The sequence below is a fragment of the Vespula vulgaris genome, chromosome 3 (assembly GCF_905475345.1).
Source record: "Vespula vulgaris chromosome 3, iyVesVulg1.1, whole genome shotgun sequence".
Lineage (NCBI taxonomy): Eukaryota > Metazoa > Arthropoda > Insecta > Hymenoptera > Vespidae > Vespula > Vespula vulgaris.
The window spans coordinates 672216-690000 of record NC_066588.1 but is presented as its reverse complement, the minus strand read 5'-3'; the positions used below and the strand labels follow the sequence as shown (position 1 = coordinate 690000).

The 17785-nt window shown below is 35.8% G+C and overlaps 3 protein-coding genes and 1 long non-coding RNA gene across 10 annotated transcripts in view; 1 reads left to right on the top strand and 3 right to left on the bottom strand.

Moving 5' to 3' along the window:
• LOC127062710 (gephyrin) overlaps positions 1 to 621 on the bottom strand; it is a 3221-nt gene extending 2600 nt beyond the window's left edge. The window contains exons 1-3 of one of the 2 annotated variants that reach the window (XM_050991378.1): positions 309 to 621; positions 120 to 196; positions 1 to 39 (exon numbers count right to left, since the gene is read on the bottom strand). The exon at positions 1 to 39 is cut by the window's left edge and continues 113 nt beyond it. In XM_050991378.1, coding sequence (XP_050847335.1) covers positions 1 to 39; positions 120 to 150 — 70 coding nt within the window. In that variant the 5' untranslated portion in view covers positions 151 to 196; positions 309 to 621. Of the gene's footprint in view, positions 40 to 119 lie in introns of both variants that reach the window. The other variant, XM_050991377.1, reaches the window with a different exon arrangement.
• A 211-nt stretch (positions 622 to 832) lies between these two features.
• LOC127062705 (CLK4-associating serine/arginine rich protein-like) lies at positions 833 to 5067 on the bottom strand. 2 transcript variants are annotated; one of them, XM_050991367.1, is made up of 14 exons: positions 4793 to 5067; positions 4437 to 4534; positions 4207 to 4382; positions 3904 to 4119; positions 3645 to 3820; positions 3493 to 3566; positions 3077 to 3418; positions 2579 to 2989; positions 2384 to 2491; positions 2250 to 2298; positions 1633 to 1696; positions 1459 to 1564; positions 1112 to 1384; positions 833 to 1031 (listed from the first exon to the last, which is right to left on the bottom strand). In XM_050991367.1, the coding sequence occupies exons 1-14, from the start codon at positions 4922 to 4924 to the stop codon at positions 1013 to 1015; spliced, it is 2244 nt and encodes a 747-aa protein (XP_050847324.1). In that variant the 5' UTR covers positions 4925 to 5067; the 3' UTR covers positions 833 to 1012. The 2 variants fall into 2 exon arrangements, with proteins under 2 accessions (XP_050847324.1, XP_050847325.1); XM_050991368.1 differs by lacking the exons at positions 833 to 1031; positions 1112 to 1384 and having other exon boundaries at positions 1455 to 1564; positions 2246 to 2298.
• A 160-nt stretch (positions 5068 to 5227) lies between these two features.
• On the top strand, positions 5228 to 5909 carry LOC127062761 (uncharacterized). The gene is made up of 2 exons (XR_007781193.1): positions 5228 to 5410; positions 5478 to 5909. It is a non-coding gene; the product is annotated as an uncharacterized LOC127062761 (long non-coding RNA).
• LOC127062706 (serine/threonine-protein kinase minibrain) overlaps positions 5546 to 17785 on the bottom strand; it is a 49562-nt gene continuing 37322 nt past the window's right edge. For all 5 annotated transcript variants that reach the window (XM_050991369.1, XM_050991372.1, XM_050991370.1 and 2 more), the window contains exons 4-9: positions 15798 to 15966; positions 15546 to 15713; positions 15180 to 15466; positions 14932 to 15078; positions 14284 to 14716; positions 5546 to 11413 (exon numbers count right to left, since the gene is read on the bottom strand). In XM_050991369.1, the coding sequence (XP_050847326.1) occupies positions 10956 to 11413; positions 14284 to 14716; positions 14932 to 15078; positions 15180 to 15466; positions 15546 to 15713; positions 15798 to 15966 (1662 nt within the window). In that variant the 3' untranslated portion in view covers positions 5546 to 10955. The remainder of the gene's footprint in view (positions 11414 to 14283; positions 14717 to 14931; positions 15079 to 15179; positions 15467 to 15545; positions 15714 to 15797; positions 15967 to 17785) is intronic.

Sequence of the window (17785 nt, the reverse complement as noted above, 5' to 3'; positions counted from 1 at the left end):
CTTCATCCTTTTGAGAACCTTCTGAGCGACTATCGCTAACTTAATAAGCAATACCATAAATATACGTTTTATTAATAAATTAAATTTGTATTATTCTTATAAACGACATAACAACTTACCAATTAAGATACCAAACGTAATTCCAGCCATATTCTTTTTTCTATCTACTAACCAGAGCTAACAAGTCTTTCTATTACTGTAATATATTTCAGTTGAGAAACAAGACTAACAGGTATAAAAACAATGTGATAACATCAAGGATATCTAGTTATCCAAAATGATAACGAACCAAATTGATTACTACATACTGTTAAATACTAGCATTTATATAACTCCACGTATATCAGCATAATTACGTCTTTCGGCTTTTATGACAAGTTGAACCGACTTTAAAAATTGAATCATGGAAATGCTATAACCTTGCAACGAATATCTTCACATAAGTACACTTACCTTACGAGCTGAAATTTATCTTACCATTTCCATAACGTGCGTGACTTTATCGATGCGTTTTTAGAAATAGATTGTAGCGCTAATTTGAGTGAACTAACGGAACATTTGAAAGCAATTTAACAACGGACGATCTCCGAGGTAAATCGATCGTCCGCAAAGAAGAAAAATTTAAAATACCAAATCGAATTACTTAACAAGCAAAAGATCTACGAACAATCGTCCATTATTGTATAATTTGACGAAATAAAATATTTTGCAATCTATACGCGTATAAACACATTCGATCATGCGTTTCGATCATTCGATTGTTTATAAACGATTCCTTTTATTCGTACGAATTGTTGTAAGTTCTAACATAGAGCAAATGAAATCATATAAATTTACAGCAGATTCCAATCAATTTATAATAGCTTGCACAATACAGTTCAATATATTTTTTCTTCGTGTAAGTCAAAAATGAAGCAGCACTTCTAAGAAGGAATGCAATGAACAGGAAGTTTTTTATAAATTATATAAAATCATTGGATATAACGAATTAGGCATATTCTTATCTCTCACGTTAGTAGTCTACCAAGCCTCTGTAAAAAGAAACAAAGTAAATCAATGTCAAGGTAATTATTCGAATCATAATGACATTTATTTATCCGGAGGACATTACCGACTACTTCTTGGACTTAAAGAACGGAGCGGAGAATCTCTGTATCTTCTTCGTGTTTCTTGCCTGCATCTTTCTCTGTCATCACGTCTATCTCTTTCTCTATCCCTTTCTCTATCTCTATCTCGTTCGCGATCTATTTCTAAATCCCTGTCTCTGTCTCTCCTATCTCGACGTACGTGATGTCTCGGACTACGTCCTGGACTCGGCGTACGAGATATAGAAGATCGTGAATCCGAACTGTGACCTTCGTATCGATGTCTTCGCTCTCTTTGCCTGTAAATACACATTTATATATTTCTTTGATATATTCTCTGTCTTGTGAAAAATGAAAACAAGTATAAACTTACTTTCGACGTAATTTTAATGACATTTCTCTAATCTCATCCTCTCGGTCTTGTCTCTGCTGCTCCTTCTTTTCTATTCTCAATTGTTCTGCCTTCTTGTCTGCTTTATCTATGATATCAAAATATTGCAAATATGAACGAGCGATTTTTTAATCAACACTTTCATTTCTCACTTACATTGCCTATTTAATAGAGCCTGCATTTTTTTCTTAAGCCGCTCTTGAGGCGTTATTTTCGTAGACTGAAAAATAAAACTCTTAATGGTTTGTACTTCCAAACTATCTTTTGTCGTGTATTTTATTATTTCTCTTTTTTTTTCCTTTCTTTCTTTCTCTTACTTTTTTTTCTTTTATTACTATAATGCTACTTCGAATATGTCTTTACGATCAATAGAACACAATTGAACTATACCGCAAAGAATTTGAAAATAATTCGACTACGATGTCTCTGCTCAAAAATTATATATACATATATATACATTTTGTGTGTGTGTGTGTGTGTGTGTGTGTATGTATGTATATGTATATGCTAAATAATAAAAACTTTGGTGTAATTCAAATTCTTCGTGGTTTCGGATAAATCGAAATCGTTCGCAAATTTGTAAGAATTAATGAAACATAGACGACTGAATAAATAAGATCATGTTAACGCCTCATTGACGTCTGGTCCAACGGAATCAAAACGAGTAGCACTCGCTAAAGCTCCTCGTTGAGAGATTTATATAGGAACAAGTATGTTCTGTCTTTATTCTCTGTGCGTTAAGTGACTAAGAAAGCGTTATGGTTCTTACTGACTTTGTGTCCGCCACCAGAATTTGTACTTAACCCTGCTTTTGGCTTGTTTCTGCAATAATCGATACATGACAAGAGATGATTCAAAGAGACGATATTATAGGAATATTTTTGAATGGCATTTTCAAGGTACTTACATGCTTGCGGTTGTTACTGTTGGCTTTAGCGTTGGTGCTGTGGTTTTCTCTTCCTTGTCAGACAATTCTAATTCAAGACTGGAGGATTTACCACGGCGGCCATAATATCTGCGATACGAACAATAAGTAATAAAAAGGAGAAAATGAAAAATATCGAAATTGACAAAGGTGCGTGAATATAAAATGAAACATCACCTTGGCAGTGTTTGCGCTTTATTTTCAATACTTCGTGATCGTTTGCTATTATTGCTTTTAGATCTAGATCTTGATCTCGTTTGAGATTTTGATCTTGAACGTGATTTTGATCTCGATTTTGAGGGAGAATAACGTCTTCGACGATAACTATCTCTGGAACGACTTCTGTGATGCGATTTAGATCTTGATCTTGATTTTGATCTTGATATGCTGCTCGACGAGGAACTTCTTGATCTTTTTTGACGTTGACGCGAAGTGGATCTCGATCGAGATCGTGAAAGCGAACGCGACCTTGATCTGCTTGTACTTCTACATCGAGATCGAGATTTACTACGTGTTCTCGATCGTCGAGAACGGCTTCTTGTTCTGGATCTTTGCATTTTCCTATGCTTCGATCGCGTCCTTCTGGATCTACAAAAGATCATGATATATTAGAAAAGATATTTTATTTAATAATTATCCAGTAAATAAAAACAAAAGGAGAAACGGTATATTTACCTCATTCGCGAGACACTGCGCCTCCTGTCGCGTGTCCTGTAAGATTTGCTTCTACTAACAGAGCGAGAACAGCTTCTTGATCTAGATTTCGATAATTTTCTATTAACTGTCCTTTCGTTCGAAACAGGACTTTCAGATCTTCTTCTTCTAAGATGCGAATAATTGACTTTTTTCGAATTCGATGAAGTTACGTGAGAAGAGCTACTGTGAGCTTCCTCCTCGCCGCCGAAACTTGTGATATAAGTAATTTGTCCAGTATTTACAGGCGAAACAGACCGTGAACGTGATTTTGAGGAAGATTTCCTGTAAGGATTGTATTCTGGACTTTCACGAGCTGCGTAACTGAAAAAAGATAGCCAGGTTGAAACGAGACGATGTACATACATATTTCACAAACACAGCGAACTGTGAATTACCTTGGTGGACTCATAACACGACCGATCATCTTCTTTTCTCGAAAAGCTCGTCTCTCTCTGCGAGATCTTCGACCCTATTTGATAGATAGAAATGGAGATATACAAAAAGATTTTCTAGAAATATTCTACACGTATAATCGAATATTGCGTACCGAATACATCGCCTTTTCTTCTTCTTGCTTGCGTGCTTGTCTTAGCGTTTCTGCCTCTTCAAAATCCTGGGTCAAGAAACTAAAATAATCAGCTCCCAAAAGTCCATACTTTTGGGCAACCAAATTCATCTCGTGCGCTTGGGAAGGTTCGATTTGAGAAACGTCAACGCAAATATCTGCGTAAAAGAGGAAATGATAAACGTATAGTTGAAAACGGTGCGTATAGAAAAGCGTGTCATCTGGTAACTCCGTTACAAACCTAAATCAATATCGCTGTCCTCGTCGTCAGGTTTCTCGTCAGCTATAACGGAGTCTAACGTTTTTGCTGCATCGGGAATTGGTTCTTCCGTGTCATAGTTGTAACCGATAGCAGCATTGTTAGAAGATTTTTTCTTATCTTTTGAAGCATCTACTTTCGTAGACGAACCAAATTGTTCCTCCAAATGTATTTGATGTAAAAATTTTTCTTCCGCGACTGTATGAAAAATTATTATTATTATTATTATTATTATTAGGAGTATCGCGCAATACGTTATGCGCGCTATTAAAGGCAATTCCTTACCTCCCAAAAATTCATTTTGAACAATTATGCGATAACGTTCATAATTGATATGTCTGTCTTCGCTCGTGAGAGCGATATCAACGTCAATGGTATCCGATGCTTCTGGTATCCAATCTAGATGAGCACGTACATCAAAGCGATCTATAAGATTGTCTTCGTTTCCTTGCCACGGCATCCTAAAAATAAAGCATTAAAAACGCGTTCTCAAAAACAAATATTATAATGCTTACATGTTTGCTGGACTGTCACCAGCAGCTGCTATAGCTGGATCCAAATGTATTTTGCACGGTCTGCCATGAAGTTGAAGGAACTGGGTAGGATCTGATTTCTGATAGAAGTATACGTTAATGAGAGTCAATGGAAGACACGAAAGACGTCCTTCATAAAAATGTATACATCGAGACGTATAAATAAGATCGGACAAAAAAAGAAAAAAGGAAACAAAAAAGAAAAAGGGGAGAAAGAAGAAAAGAAAGTATGTTCAAATTAGCCAAGATGACAGATTGCGGACGAAGAAAAGGTGAGGTTTTACATAACGTCGATAGAAAATGATTTAATGCCTAAAATCTAAATCTAATATTCTTACAATTTTTTCATAATAATCTCTACGACGTTCGGCCCGTCGACGATAATCGACCAACATCCCACGTATCTTTTTTTCTTGCTTTCGAGCTTCGTGCCACATTCTTCCGCCGGTTTTCTTTACGGAAAAACTCATTATCTACAAAGGATTACTTCCGGGATATTAAAGTAACAATAGAACTTCCATCTATTCGGTGGAATAGGATAAAAAAAAACTGAAGAATATCTGATTCACACGCTTTCGTCTTTCACGGGGCAGACATGTTGCCTTGCAACCGCTTTTATTGGATGTCATATCTGAGAGAGAGAGAGAGAGAGAGAGAGAGATAGAGGGAGAGCGAGCGAGAGAGAGAGAGAGAGAAAAGTAGTTTCTACTTTTGGACGTTTTTTGTACAGGATCTGACATCTGCTGGGAAATTAGAAATAAAATCTTCGCGAGGATCACGAACGATTCATCCCTGTTAAAAAATTGATTATCGAATGACGAGAAAAAGAAAAAAGAAAAAAAAAGGAGAAAAAAGGCAACGTAAAAAAGTCCCATTGAAAATACATGCGTACGAGTGCGTAGGAATAGATTTTAGGAAATATCGTAAATAAGAAAACTTGAACAATCGACTACCAGGTAACGCTTCGATCGATGCGGATTATCGCGGGTCGATTCGTAATTATTTATAAAACGTTCCTTTTAGAAAAAGCTCATATACGTATCGATGGATCGGGTACGGCATGAGAGGAATGTAAAAGAAAACGTAACAGCAAAGGTGAAGATGCGTTTGTTTATTATTAACCTTATGTAATATCGTTTCAAATTCTCAATTACATTATTATATATAATAATAATTATAATAATCATAATAATAATATGACAATGTATACAGGTTAGATACAACTTTTTCTTCATCTTGCATGGAGTTTTGTTAATTTTTTCTTCATCTTAATAAATCGGTTTTTGTTTCATAATTCAGTTTGTTTTCTCTTTTTCTCTTTTTTCTTCTTTTTCTGCATTCATCCTTTATATTTTTTTTTTAACCCAATTGGAACATGCCATCGCCGAAGGAGATATCAAGACATCGTTCGACATGCTTAATTCTCGAAAGACGCTCGCATGCCGCCACTCAGGTATATATCAGTCGTATTATAGCATATTTTCTGAACACAATGTTTTTACACATAAAGTTAGGAAACTTATGTTATTTATTCCGGCCGCAACATGTTCCAAAGATTCAGAAATTAAGTTTTGTCGTTATACAAATTAATTAAGTCTTTCGTCAACGTCGTCCGATCGTATTTTTATCTTTGGGCACAAAACGCCCTCTCTTCTTTCGTATTCTAAAAAGATTATGTAAAATATAAGCAATGCACACGGAAGAAAGATTTTTAATGGCTATAAGAGGCACAAGAGGTGTATTAATCTCCTCACTGTGATTGCGAAAATTAAAAAAGATGGTGGTGAACGGTTACCGATGGGAAGATTTGATTTTTGCTTTATGCTTTATGCTTGGCGAATTGTATTTTTATGTATTTAGTTCATGAGTCATCGCGTTTATCGTTTGTATGATTCTTTTATAATTGATATAAATTGGGACGATTGTAACAAAGAACGGTCTTCTACGCGCGTTTCCCTTAGCCTTCGATGGTATACAATGTGTATAATAATATATCTGTATGACGAACCAAGAAAGAAAATACGACTTTACTCGATGGTCAAAATTTTCTTTTTTCTCTTTTTTCTTTTCTTTTTTCTTTTTTTTTCTGGCAAGCATTTTTAAAGTACGAAAAGCAAATCATTTGGAACATGAATTACGGCTAGCTCTTACTTCTATGTAAGTGTATACATCTCTGTGGTTTGCTAATTGGCTTAAATACTCTGCATTTTGCGACAATTGTTGAGTGTGGACAAATTTTTCCAGGGTAATAATAACTGTTCAATAAATAATGCGCACGTGTCAAAGATACAATGAAGTATGAAGCAATTTTTTAAAATCAATCTCGATAAAGATGCTTTTCCACAGGAAAGAAAAATTAATATATATGTATATATATGCATCACAATATGATATCGTCTGTGATTAGGAATTTTGTTCCATCATTAAAAATTTGTGTTCGTGTAGCCATCCGGTACGCTCGCTAACAGTTTTTCAATTTTTCCTTATTAAACCACTCTCTCTCTCTCTCTCTCTCTCTCTCTCTCACTCTCTCTCTCTCTCTCTCTCTCGCTCTCGCTCTCGCTCTCTCTTTCGCTCTCGTTCCGGCTTTTATATTCTCTCACTCTTTCTCTCTCACGCACACGCGCTCTCTCTCTCTTTCTCTCTCACACGTACACACACGCACTCTCTCTCTTTCTCTCTCTCGTACAATCGCGTCGAGACACTTCTCCAGTACAAGAATCGTTCGAACTGCGTCCCCTGCCCCGAAAAAATTGTCTCTAAATTTAAATCTCGACGGCAGTCGCCTTTCTTTTTCTTTTTCTTTCTTTTTAACTAGCTCTTCTTAAATTCACTAAAAGTTATATCATATAACCAATCACTTTGATACAGATAAACAATAATAATTATTCAGTTAAAATCAACAATCGTCAAAAAAAAAAAAAAATGCTTCGATGCATTGCCAAAGGTGACACTGTGCCCACAAGTCGCTTAGAAAAAATTAGAGACCATAATTATTTTTCATTCGGTACTGTACAGTATGTTTATTTATTTATTTATTTTTTTATCTTTATTCAATCAAATGCACATAAAAATAATGTGTGAATGCATAAAAATAATGTGTACGACGTTCTTTTTATAAAAGTTTGTAAATGATTATTAGATCTCGATCCAGTACAAATCATTATCGCTATCGTCTAACGGCAAACTTGTAAATAATTTCATCGCGAGACGAAATCATTGGGAATACGATGAAAGAATTGTAATTGTTGGGATTCTAAGGCCGTATACGAATAAAAGACATACGATACAGCAGTGAAATTGTTAAAAATTGCAGAACCGATAACTTCATTGTCATTGTTAGACTAATGAGCACAGTGACTAACAACATGGATTCGGAAGAGGGCACGTGTGAAATCACACATTATCTATATTTATAGTGTGTACTGATTTTTGCCGTTTTGTGAGATCGGGAGAACGTTAGAATTTGTCACAGAAAATCCTCAACGTTTCGCGAATAATCTCTTTACTTCTGATAGATCAAACACCACGTATACAGCTTGTACTGCTGAAGTTACTAAAAAGTTATCGATGCTCAAATACGACACACTTAGTCATGTCCTGCATGTATTGTGCGAGAATATAACCGTTTTAAGATCTTCGATACGCCTTCTGCTACGATGTTGTATCCTCTTCTAGTAATGTCATCGAATAGTTTTCAAATCGTTTCTCAAATCGCCCTAATCACGACACGGACTCATTTCACTTTCGCGTTTAATATATACCCAAGGAATCGTAGAAATTCAAGAATTACAAGCAGGACTTAAATATATATGTACGTGTCTATCGTTAAAAATGTTTATTCCTTTAATAACTAAGAGTCGATGCGCTGGTACGATGAACGTGAACCTTCAAGTTTAACTTGAAAATGCTAATGTGCTTATGTCAAAAATGTACTTCTGAGAATTTCTGATTGCAGCTGTATAAAAATATACAAATCATTTCAAAGTCTGCACGATTAAAATAATTCGCAGCAGACAGAATAGCTGATAAAATATATCATTTCTATCAACTACTGAAGACTGTATTATGTTTCATATACATTAACAACTAATACAAAATGAATTTTTGGATTCGAACTTGGCTATAAGATATATGTCTTTTCAAATGCAGTGCTAGGAATTCCAGTTATCTATCATCTTTTTTAGGTCAAGCTCTTTTTTTGTCAACGGTCACAATCATACAGTGGAAATATTATTTAAGACTACTATTTGATATTGCAGATTTTATACAAGAAAAGAAAAACAATAAATTAACACACCGCAACGAAATTTAAAAAAAAAAAGAAAAAAAAAAGAAGAAAAACAAAAAAGAAAGTACAATGATATCGACCAAGTAGATCAATGAATTATACATGTGGCTTTTATTCTTACATAATGCGATATTCGAAGTAAATTTGTTTCTTTTTTCTTCGTATAATTTACATTTTGCGTCGCGCAAATGAAAGCAAAATGTAATATTTGTATATATGTGTCTAATATCGATAGAAAATGGAAGAGAGACAAATTGTCATCTTTATCTATCTCATAATACATCGTAGACTACCGATTGAAAGACGATTATGAAGATATTGATACAATTGAACTGTTTCCATATAAAAATATTTTTACTGCTTGCTATTTAACGAAGATGATAAGCAACATGTATAATTCACTAGGACTCCTTCTTTTGTAATATTACGTTAGTGATGATTATTAAAATTTATATTGTTGCCGGTCACATCTGCGCTGTATAAAGACTTACTACTTCAATTGCATTTAGTCTGCCTTCAGGTACTATACTACACCTACAAATGGTAGCGTATTCAGGAAATACACTCGCGGCAATTGAAATTTAGTAGAATTTCAATCAAATATTGAACGCATTTTTTGCACCATACATATATATATATATATACATCATATATATATACATATATACAAACATATATATATATATATATATTATGAATACTCGTAGTCTTTATACGAAATTAGAATAGAATAAAGTAATCGATTGGAAGGAATCCTACGTAAAAAAAAAGGAAAAAAAAAAGAAAAGAAATAAAGAAAGAAAACAAAGAAGTGAAGCTGACAACTTGAAAAGAATTTAAACCTATATCATGCGAAGAAATAAATGATCATCAGAGCAAACGGCAAAAATCAATGACGATTAGCATTGGAAACATGTGTATGTGAATACGCGCGTATTGTTTATTATAAAGTACCTAGGTTTTTTTCGTATGATTATACCATTCTTGATCGATCTTACGTGTATACTGCTTTTTTAAACTTTCTTATTACTGTTTTTATGTATAAATATGTATTGTTGTTAAGCTGCGCAAACCCAGTTTGTTTAAAGTCCTTCTTCAGCAACAAACCGACGTTTGCAATATCCTCATTTTTCATCAAAGTAAATAAAAAGAATTGTGTTTACAATGTCTGTGTTTCCTCCTCTCTCACACTTACAAGCTAAACCCTAAAGCTGCACTCTTATCATTCACCTAAGTGTATTGTACAAATAACACTAGCATTCGACACATTGTTTGCTCGCAATTATTTCCTAACCGTTTACATTCGTGACATCGTGTATAAAACTCTATTGGAGTACATGCTTAAATTGGTAATTCTTACTTTTTCCTTCTTTTTACGCGGTAATAATAGTAATTATCACTTTTTCGCTCTCTAGGCCACACAGTTTGGGTGCCGAAAGTTTTTGTTTGTTTTTTTTTTTCTTCTGCTTCTTCTTAATGTTGTATCGACTAAACTGTTCAAGTGTCTACAGAATCGGGCAGGACCCACGAGGCCAGCTGGGTTCATCCTCACTAGACCATAACTGTCTGTCCATGCTCGAAAAGTTTCATAAATCTTCTGTGCTAGTTATATATCCATGCCCAATATAGGGCCAGTCAGCATGTAAAAAAAAGTAACAGAAAAAGAGGTTACCCTCGTTCTTTCCTTTTCTTAGCTTTTTCCTACTTATCAGTATCTTCACGGCGTCGTTAAATGTTATCACGCTTAAAGTACGTCTCCATTCTGGTATATAATCTCTTGGTTCAGAGACGAAGGCTTCGTTTGTGATTTGCTTTGGAATATACGTTTTTCCATGTAATTTCTTCTTCTTCTTCTTCTTTTTTTTGTTTCCTTTTTGTCCTATTTCCTCTTCATCGTCATCGTCTTTTTATTTTTCTTCTTCTTCTTTTTCTTCTTCTCTACGTCGATCAGTCAAACCAATTCCGAAAAGCTATAGGGTTCACTGTCATAGTGATCAATAATATTACACTACTTGTCTTGGTACTTGATAAACTAATGTTTGGGGACGACTTCAAGCTGTACGCTTCCTTTCCTAGTTTTCTTCTCTTCTTCGTTGACGCCACGACAATACTCTAAACATGCCACGAGCTCGATTCGTAACCGTTTAATAGTTTTCTACGGTCCCACGATCGTAACATCTGTATTGTCCTCCGTTATTTCCTTTTCTAATTCAATGGATAGCGACTGGACTTTGTTGGACGCACACCCCAACCATAGGGCTATCTTCCCTTTCCGGATCTCTCTGTTTACCGGTTGATACCGTCGACGGCTGTCTAACCATCCCATGTGTATCGGTCGTCGAGTAACCGTAATTATAGAAGTTTTGCTGCTGTATCATCGGTGAGGTCATCATCGCAGGCAGATGGGGTATACCAGGTAGAATTAGGCTATTGTACGATCCAAGAGAGCTTGGTATCAGCGAGTTGTCCATGGGCTGCATGGACATCGAAGTGGACGCAGACACCCCAGTGGCTGATGTTGATGGATAGCCTGTTGTTATGCCGCGCCGACTACTTGAATGACGAGGTGAAGCCTCACATTCCATGGGTTGATAGCTACCAGGGAGGCTTGACACTTGCATCAGACTACCGCTGCTGCTGCTGCCCTGTCCTGACATGGTTACCAGTCCTATGACACCAAGAAAAATCTAATTTTATCTGCACGGATGATAGATATTAAGCTACACTAATAAATGCAATCATTATTCACGAAAACCGCTAGCTTTTACAATCTCACTAGAGGAGTTAAGAGAAATAAAAAGTTGAACAATCTACAGGGATTTTGCAGGCATTGAACTTCACTGCTACGATTCTTGTGTCTTTCGACAATATATTTGTTCCTAAGGATACCTAAGATTTCAAAAACCAAGTGCCAAAAAGTAAGTGCTACAATACACTCTGAATATCGTATATCCTCTTTTACAAAATTTCAACGAACTCACTATTGTTATACACAGACAATTTCGAACATGTAATTTTTAATACGATACACGATGGGTGTATTTGACTGGAAAGGTAGTCGTTACAATGGTTTTTTTTTCTTTCTTTCTTTCTTTTTTTGTTTATCGTACAGCACGTTGTTCTACGTAACACCTGCTTCTTAGTTTAGTCTTTATTACTACCATGTATTTAAAATACTATGCTCGCAATTTATATGGCAGCAAAAAATCGTTTTTCTTGCATTCCTTAGTAATATTGCTATTACTATTTTAATGCTGTTTTTTCTTTCTTTACTTTTCTTTTCTTTTTTTTTTCTCTTTGAAAATTCAGTTGCAATTCATGAAACATCTTAACATCTAAATTATTATCTCGCGTATATAGTATTGATGCACTTTTGCAAAGTGTACGATGCAAGCAGACCAAAGCATGCATGAAACTATATAAAGGAAATTGACTTGAAATGAAATGACTTATCTACAAAATAAACTCTATCAGCACAATAATGTGTCCACGTCAGTTGGAATATGTTTAGGAAAATTTCATCGCATGTTGTTGTTTGAGAGTGTGCGTGTATTGTCACGTAGTAGCATGCATATCATGTAAGTGTAAGTTGAACAAATAAACAATAGAATTGATTGTTGTAAAAAAAAGAGAGAGAGAGAGAGAGAGAAAAAAGGAAAAAAAAAACATTCCAATAATTCTATCGCATTAATTATTGTTCTCGGATTCTATGAGAAGATTATTGTCAAGAACAAATGTTTTACCACGATATGAAGTGTCCTTGTCATAAACATTGCGATGGACACAACATATGCACTACGTATAAATCGAGTCATGGGCTAGCAAAGTCCATCCATGACTCAGGAAAGGGTGTTTTTAAGCAAGCAAGGCTTTGCGCAATACATCCGAGGCCAGGACATTATTATCAGGGGCATCGTTAGTTTTTTAGCTTGTAGGATTGTTTGTTAGACAGAACTTACTTATGTTAGTAAGTAAGATTAAGGTTGGGGCCTAGGACAGGTCGTCGCCGCCCCGCGGATACGACAGTCATCGAGCCACGTACTGTCCCCCCATCATATCTACGGGCAACAACAAGTATTGTTTAGTTTGTGCAGAAAGTAAAAATACATATAATTATGAAGATACATGGAGCATCAACACCTTTTTCAAATTTGAATGAAATATATTATTAACCTAAGAGAAAAATGATATATCGTTAACTCGCGTTTATGAAATGTTTAACATAAATTAATTATTGTTATATCGTATTTGAAAGAAAAGAGAGAGAGAGAGAGAGAGAGAGAGAGAGAGAGAGAGAGAAAAGAAAAAAAAAATCAAACTTGTAATCACGAAACGTTAGCCTTTTATTTTCTGCACAAATTAAAACTTTCCTGAATGTTCAGTACAGTGGAACTCTCCATTTTAATAATATCTCAATGGTTCTCATTTTATCGCTGCTCTTCTTCGTTATTTAACTTTTTGATATTGTGTGTGAATGGTACTACAACTTAAAGAGCCGTATTCTATATTGTTATATACGCGACAATGTGGTGCGAAGAGACACAACTCGTCATGCATCAAATGTGAGAGAGAATTCTACTGTTTCGAAAATGCTGCACTTATTAATTGTTCAATATCTTGTTAAAAGACTTTACGAAATTGTTCATTCTCGCATAATTGCTATATTCAGAGCAATATTAATTCTGATAATGATAGACAACTGTTAAAATGATCAAGTTAAAAGGGATATTATGGACGTAATATCTTGTATGGATGAGACGTGATAGAAATGAAATATGAAACGAATAATGAGCAGTGAATGAAATCAAGCAACACAGATGTAATATTTTGGTAAAGTTAACATTTGTCATTGCAATTAATTCGTTAAACGTAGCTGTATTATCATAACAACAGGAGCATGTGCACATTTCCCTTGAGACAAAATTTTCTGAAAGCTCTTTAAATGTTAACGCTTTCGAAGAAAATTCTAGAGTGTATAAGGTACTCAAATAAGGAAGCGTATGGATAACCGTTTAGTGCTGTGTGCACCGTGCAATGGTATATATATACATACAGACGTATACATACGCATGTGTATGTACATGCATATGTATATGTGTACGTATATATATATATATATATATATATGTATGTATGTATATAAATATCTTTTCAAAAGCTTTTTCACTCTAAGCAAACGGAATCTAATGAAATCTTGATGAAGTTGAAAAATACTATTCTAATCAAATATGACTTTGACTATGATGTAAGTGCATTTCTGAAGGTGCTTTTACAAAATCCAACCATTTATATCATATTAGATTATATCGAACGACCCAGAAACCTCTTTTTATTTTCACTTAATTAAAGATAAAGGCTTAAGAATCCTGTAATGTTGAAGTCGTCTAAAAATCAAGCGAGTTGTACTCTTGTTCTTTATATATAATATATATATATGTATATATGTATATATGTATATATATATATATATATTACGGACTGTGTTTCGACAAACTTAGTTCGTGCTCGCACGGAGAGTGAAACAAAATAGTAACCCACCATGATCCTGGCTCATAGACACCACTGCTGGACTTGTATTTGCACTATTCGCAGCAGCAATGTTCGTGTTGGTCCCCTCATCGGCTGTTCTCTTAAAGAAATTGTGCTGAAGCGCGTAGTATGGCGTAACTCTCGTCTTTGGATCAAAATCCAACATTCGTAGAATTAGGTCCTTGAATTTGAGGTAGTCGGAAATGGAGTGACCAGGTTCACCTATCCTTCTACCACCAGGACCGCCACTTTCAACGCCCAAAATTTCGTGTAACCGCCTTGTACCAGGAGGTTTATACTTTTTACCGTCTTTGGACTTTTTCAGCACGTACGAGCCATCCGTGGGGACTTTGTCAAAGTATTTCCGCGCTTTATGCGCTTGGTCCAATATACGTTTTGGTGGCATGCCTAATACTTCGACAATTTTGTTCATTTGATCGACCTACGAGAAGATACGTGCATACAGATTCATATGTTTTAATTCAGAAGATCGACTTACATTAACTTAGATTATTCTAATAATATTTAACAGTGTTTAAAGACTACTGAACGTATGTCGCACATACATCGTAGCAATGGCATCATCTCGTGCTATTGAACGTTATCGAGCAGTACCATTGCGTATACGACATTAATTAGAATCATTTGTATTTTTACCTCATTGGCCCCACTAAACAAAGGTTCTCCCGTATGCATTTCTACCAAAATGCATCCCAAACTCCACATGTCTATCGCGAGGTCATACGGTATTCCTAACAGAACTTCTGGAGATCTGTAAAACCTGGACTGGATATACTGATATATCTGAAAATAAAGGACAATGACTTAGAAATAAGAGAGCAGCGTGACTTACAAAAAAAAAAAAATGCTGCTATATTTTATTATCAGCGTATTCAAGGACATACCCTCTGACCAAGTTGACACGAACTGCCGAAGTCGACTATCTTTATCGCGCTTCGTTTGGGATTGCACAAAAGAATGTTCTCGGGTTTCAGATCACAGTGAATGATGTTCAATTCCGGCGTAGACAGGAACAAGAGGGCAGTACACAGTTGCTGTGCAAATTTTCTTGTCAAATTTAACGAGACACCCCGAAAATTTGTATTCCTAAGTAGGTCATAGAGATTATACGATAGCAATTCGAATACCAAACATAAGTGATTTCGCCACATAAAATGCCTCTTCAGTTTAACTGAAATCAAACGGAAACGATTCGATTGATATTGCATTCGATCGACGTGCCATACGAATTTTTGAGTAAATGAATTTACCTATATAATACTTGTTGTCTGTATCCGCCCTGTTCATCATTTCCAATAACCTAACTTCGATTTGCGCTTGATTTAGAAAAGGTTTTTTATTCTTGATGATTTTTATTGCCACTTGCGTTTGCTCTTCGTGGTCGAATGCTTTTACTACTTGGCCGAAACTGCCTTTACCTGTGAAACGATAAAAATATCCAAGTAGTAGTATCGATCAACGCAAATCTTACAGTTTATTATTATCAATAAGATCGTATTTACCTATTAACGAATCGATCTCGTATCGATCGAGGAACTTTTCCCCATTCTTGATAATGTAATCGTGGTTGTCGTCGTCCCAACCGTCATTGTAAAGCTTTCTTTCCTTTTTATGCGAACCATCTTCTCCCTGCATCTGTTGTGCTCTTCTCTTCTTCTTCGCATAATAAACCTATAACGAATAAATAGAAAAACAAAAAATATGTATCAACGTGAATCAAATCGTAGGAATTCCGTCTATTTATTAGCATAATTGCGTAGACGAGCGAGACAAGTTTTCTTCGCGCCTTAACCATCTGTTAGCAATGCACCTATACTACCCATCCGACATCGTACCAAAGTTATAACATGCATTCATGATCCGCTCACATTTATCACTTGGGTTACACGCGCGCACACGCGCACACGCGTACGGAAGATATACGTATTCACGCTCACAAAGAGAGACGAAATCGCGTAGAAGCAGGAGGAACATGCGGTCTCATATTTGTGCACGTATACGCAAAGCATACATGTTCTCTCTCGTACCGCGCGCGTCTCATTCACGCTGGCAATCGAATGACTTTAGGATAGACCTAGAGATATCTAACCTAACATTTTTCGACGATGATAAGAATTGTCCGAAAAAATTATCGAGAAGTATTCGCGGCATTTCGCAACTGCGATATATTAAAAGAAGATACTAACTAATAAAAATGGCCGTAGTCATTTTATGAGAAATACGCGAAGTTCTACGGAATTAATTTCGTTTATGATACGCCTACGCCAAGATTATTACCGGCGCATAATATCGAATTCTAATTTACGCGTACATTCAATATTCGTATCGTGATAATAACAATCATGATGACGATGATAATAATAATTATTATTATTAATATTATTATTATCTTTATTATCATTATTATTATTATTATTATGGTAATGGCAGTAATGATCCGCTGTATAACAGTAAATAAATGAAAAACATGGAGGAAGCGCGCGTCCCCGCGAAGGAGTTGGAAGCGTCGCGTTTTCTCAACAAAAATGCCATGTAATTCGGTAAACGATCTGTCTGCGAGGAAAGGACGAGGTCTCGGGGAGAAGAGGGGTAAGGAGAGGAGTAAAAGGGGAAGAGGGCGCAGAATCCGATCTGCCGCCTCTCCAGCAATCGATATGCCTGCGACCACGTGAAAACCACGCCGTTCGACGGACGACGCCAAAAACTCCCGACACTTGTACTACTACTATTACTACTACTACACTACTACTATTACTACTTTACTACTACACTACTACACTATACTACTACTACTCTATTACTACTCTACTACTATTACACTACTTTACTACTCCGTCCCCACACATCATGAAAAATTGTTATTGTGTTGTCATTGTCATTGTCATTGTCGTTGCCTCGTCGAGTCGTCATCATCATCGTCGTCGTCATGACGATTCAAAGATCTTCGAAAGAACCTCGAAACATTTTTCACGCTAAAAACGACGGCGAAAGAGTTCCGACTATTCCGACTACTACGCCAATCAAACGAACGTATTAGAATCAGAATGAAACAACGTATTATCGAAACGAGGTCGTTTAATAATTTTACAACGATACTTCCGTGTAATGCAAATTAAAAGATAAAACGTTTCCATGCACATACACTTTTATCTTTCGCCGACTTTTCGTACTCGTCGGGAAAATATCGAGTAAAAACCGAAATATTTCCTTCCTGAGAACGTATTGACACAACAGACGTCCTAACCTTAAAACACTATGAACTTTCGAAAGAATTTCAATAAACCAAGGACCGTTCTATTTTATTCCAAAGATAAGGATAATCTTCCTCTTCCCTCGCCTCTTAAACGACGTTAAATAACGAGCCGCCCAACGTGGCGTGCGAAGAATCGTAACGCGGGAGAAGATACCTCCTCTCGGCACTCCACGTAGGTAGAAGAAACCGGTATCGTCCCGAAGGATATAAGCGAATTCGTAGATACGCGATTTCATT

Bases quoted from the DNA above. Each gene is read 5' to 3' on its own strand.
- LOC127062705 (XM_050991367.1), bottom strand. From the start codon at position 4,924: ATGAGTTTTTCCGTAAAGAAAACCGGCGGAAGAATGTGGCACGAAGCT. The intron at 3,821-3,903 runs GTTTGTAACGGA...TCTTTTACGCAG, and splicing joins GGACAGCGATATTGATTTAG to ATATTTGCGTTGACGTTTCT. The intron at 1,697-2,249 runs GTCAGTAAGAAC...TTTATTTTTCAG, and splicing joins ATTCTGGTGGCGGACACAAA to TCTACGAAAATAACGCCTCA.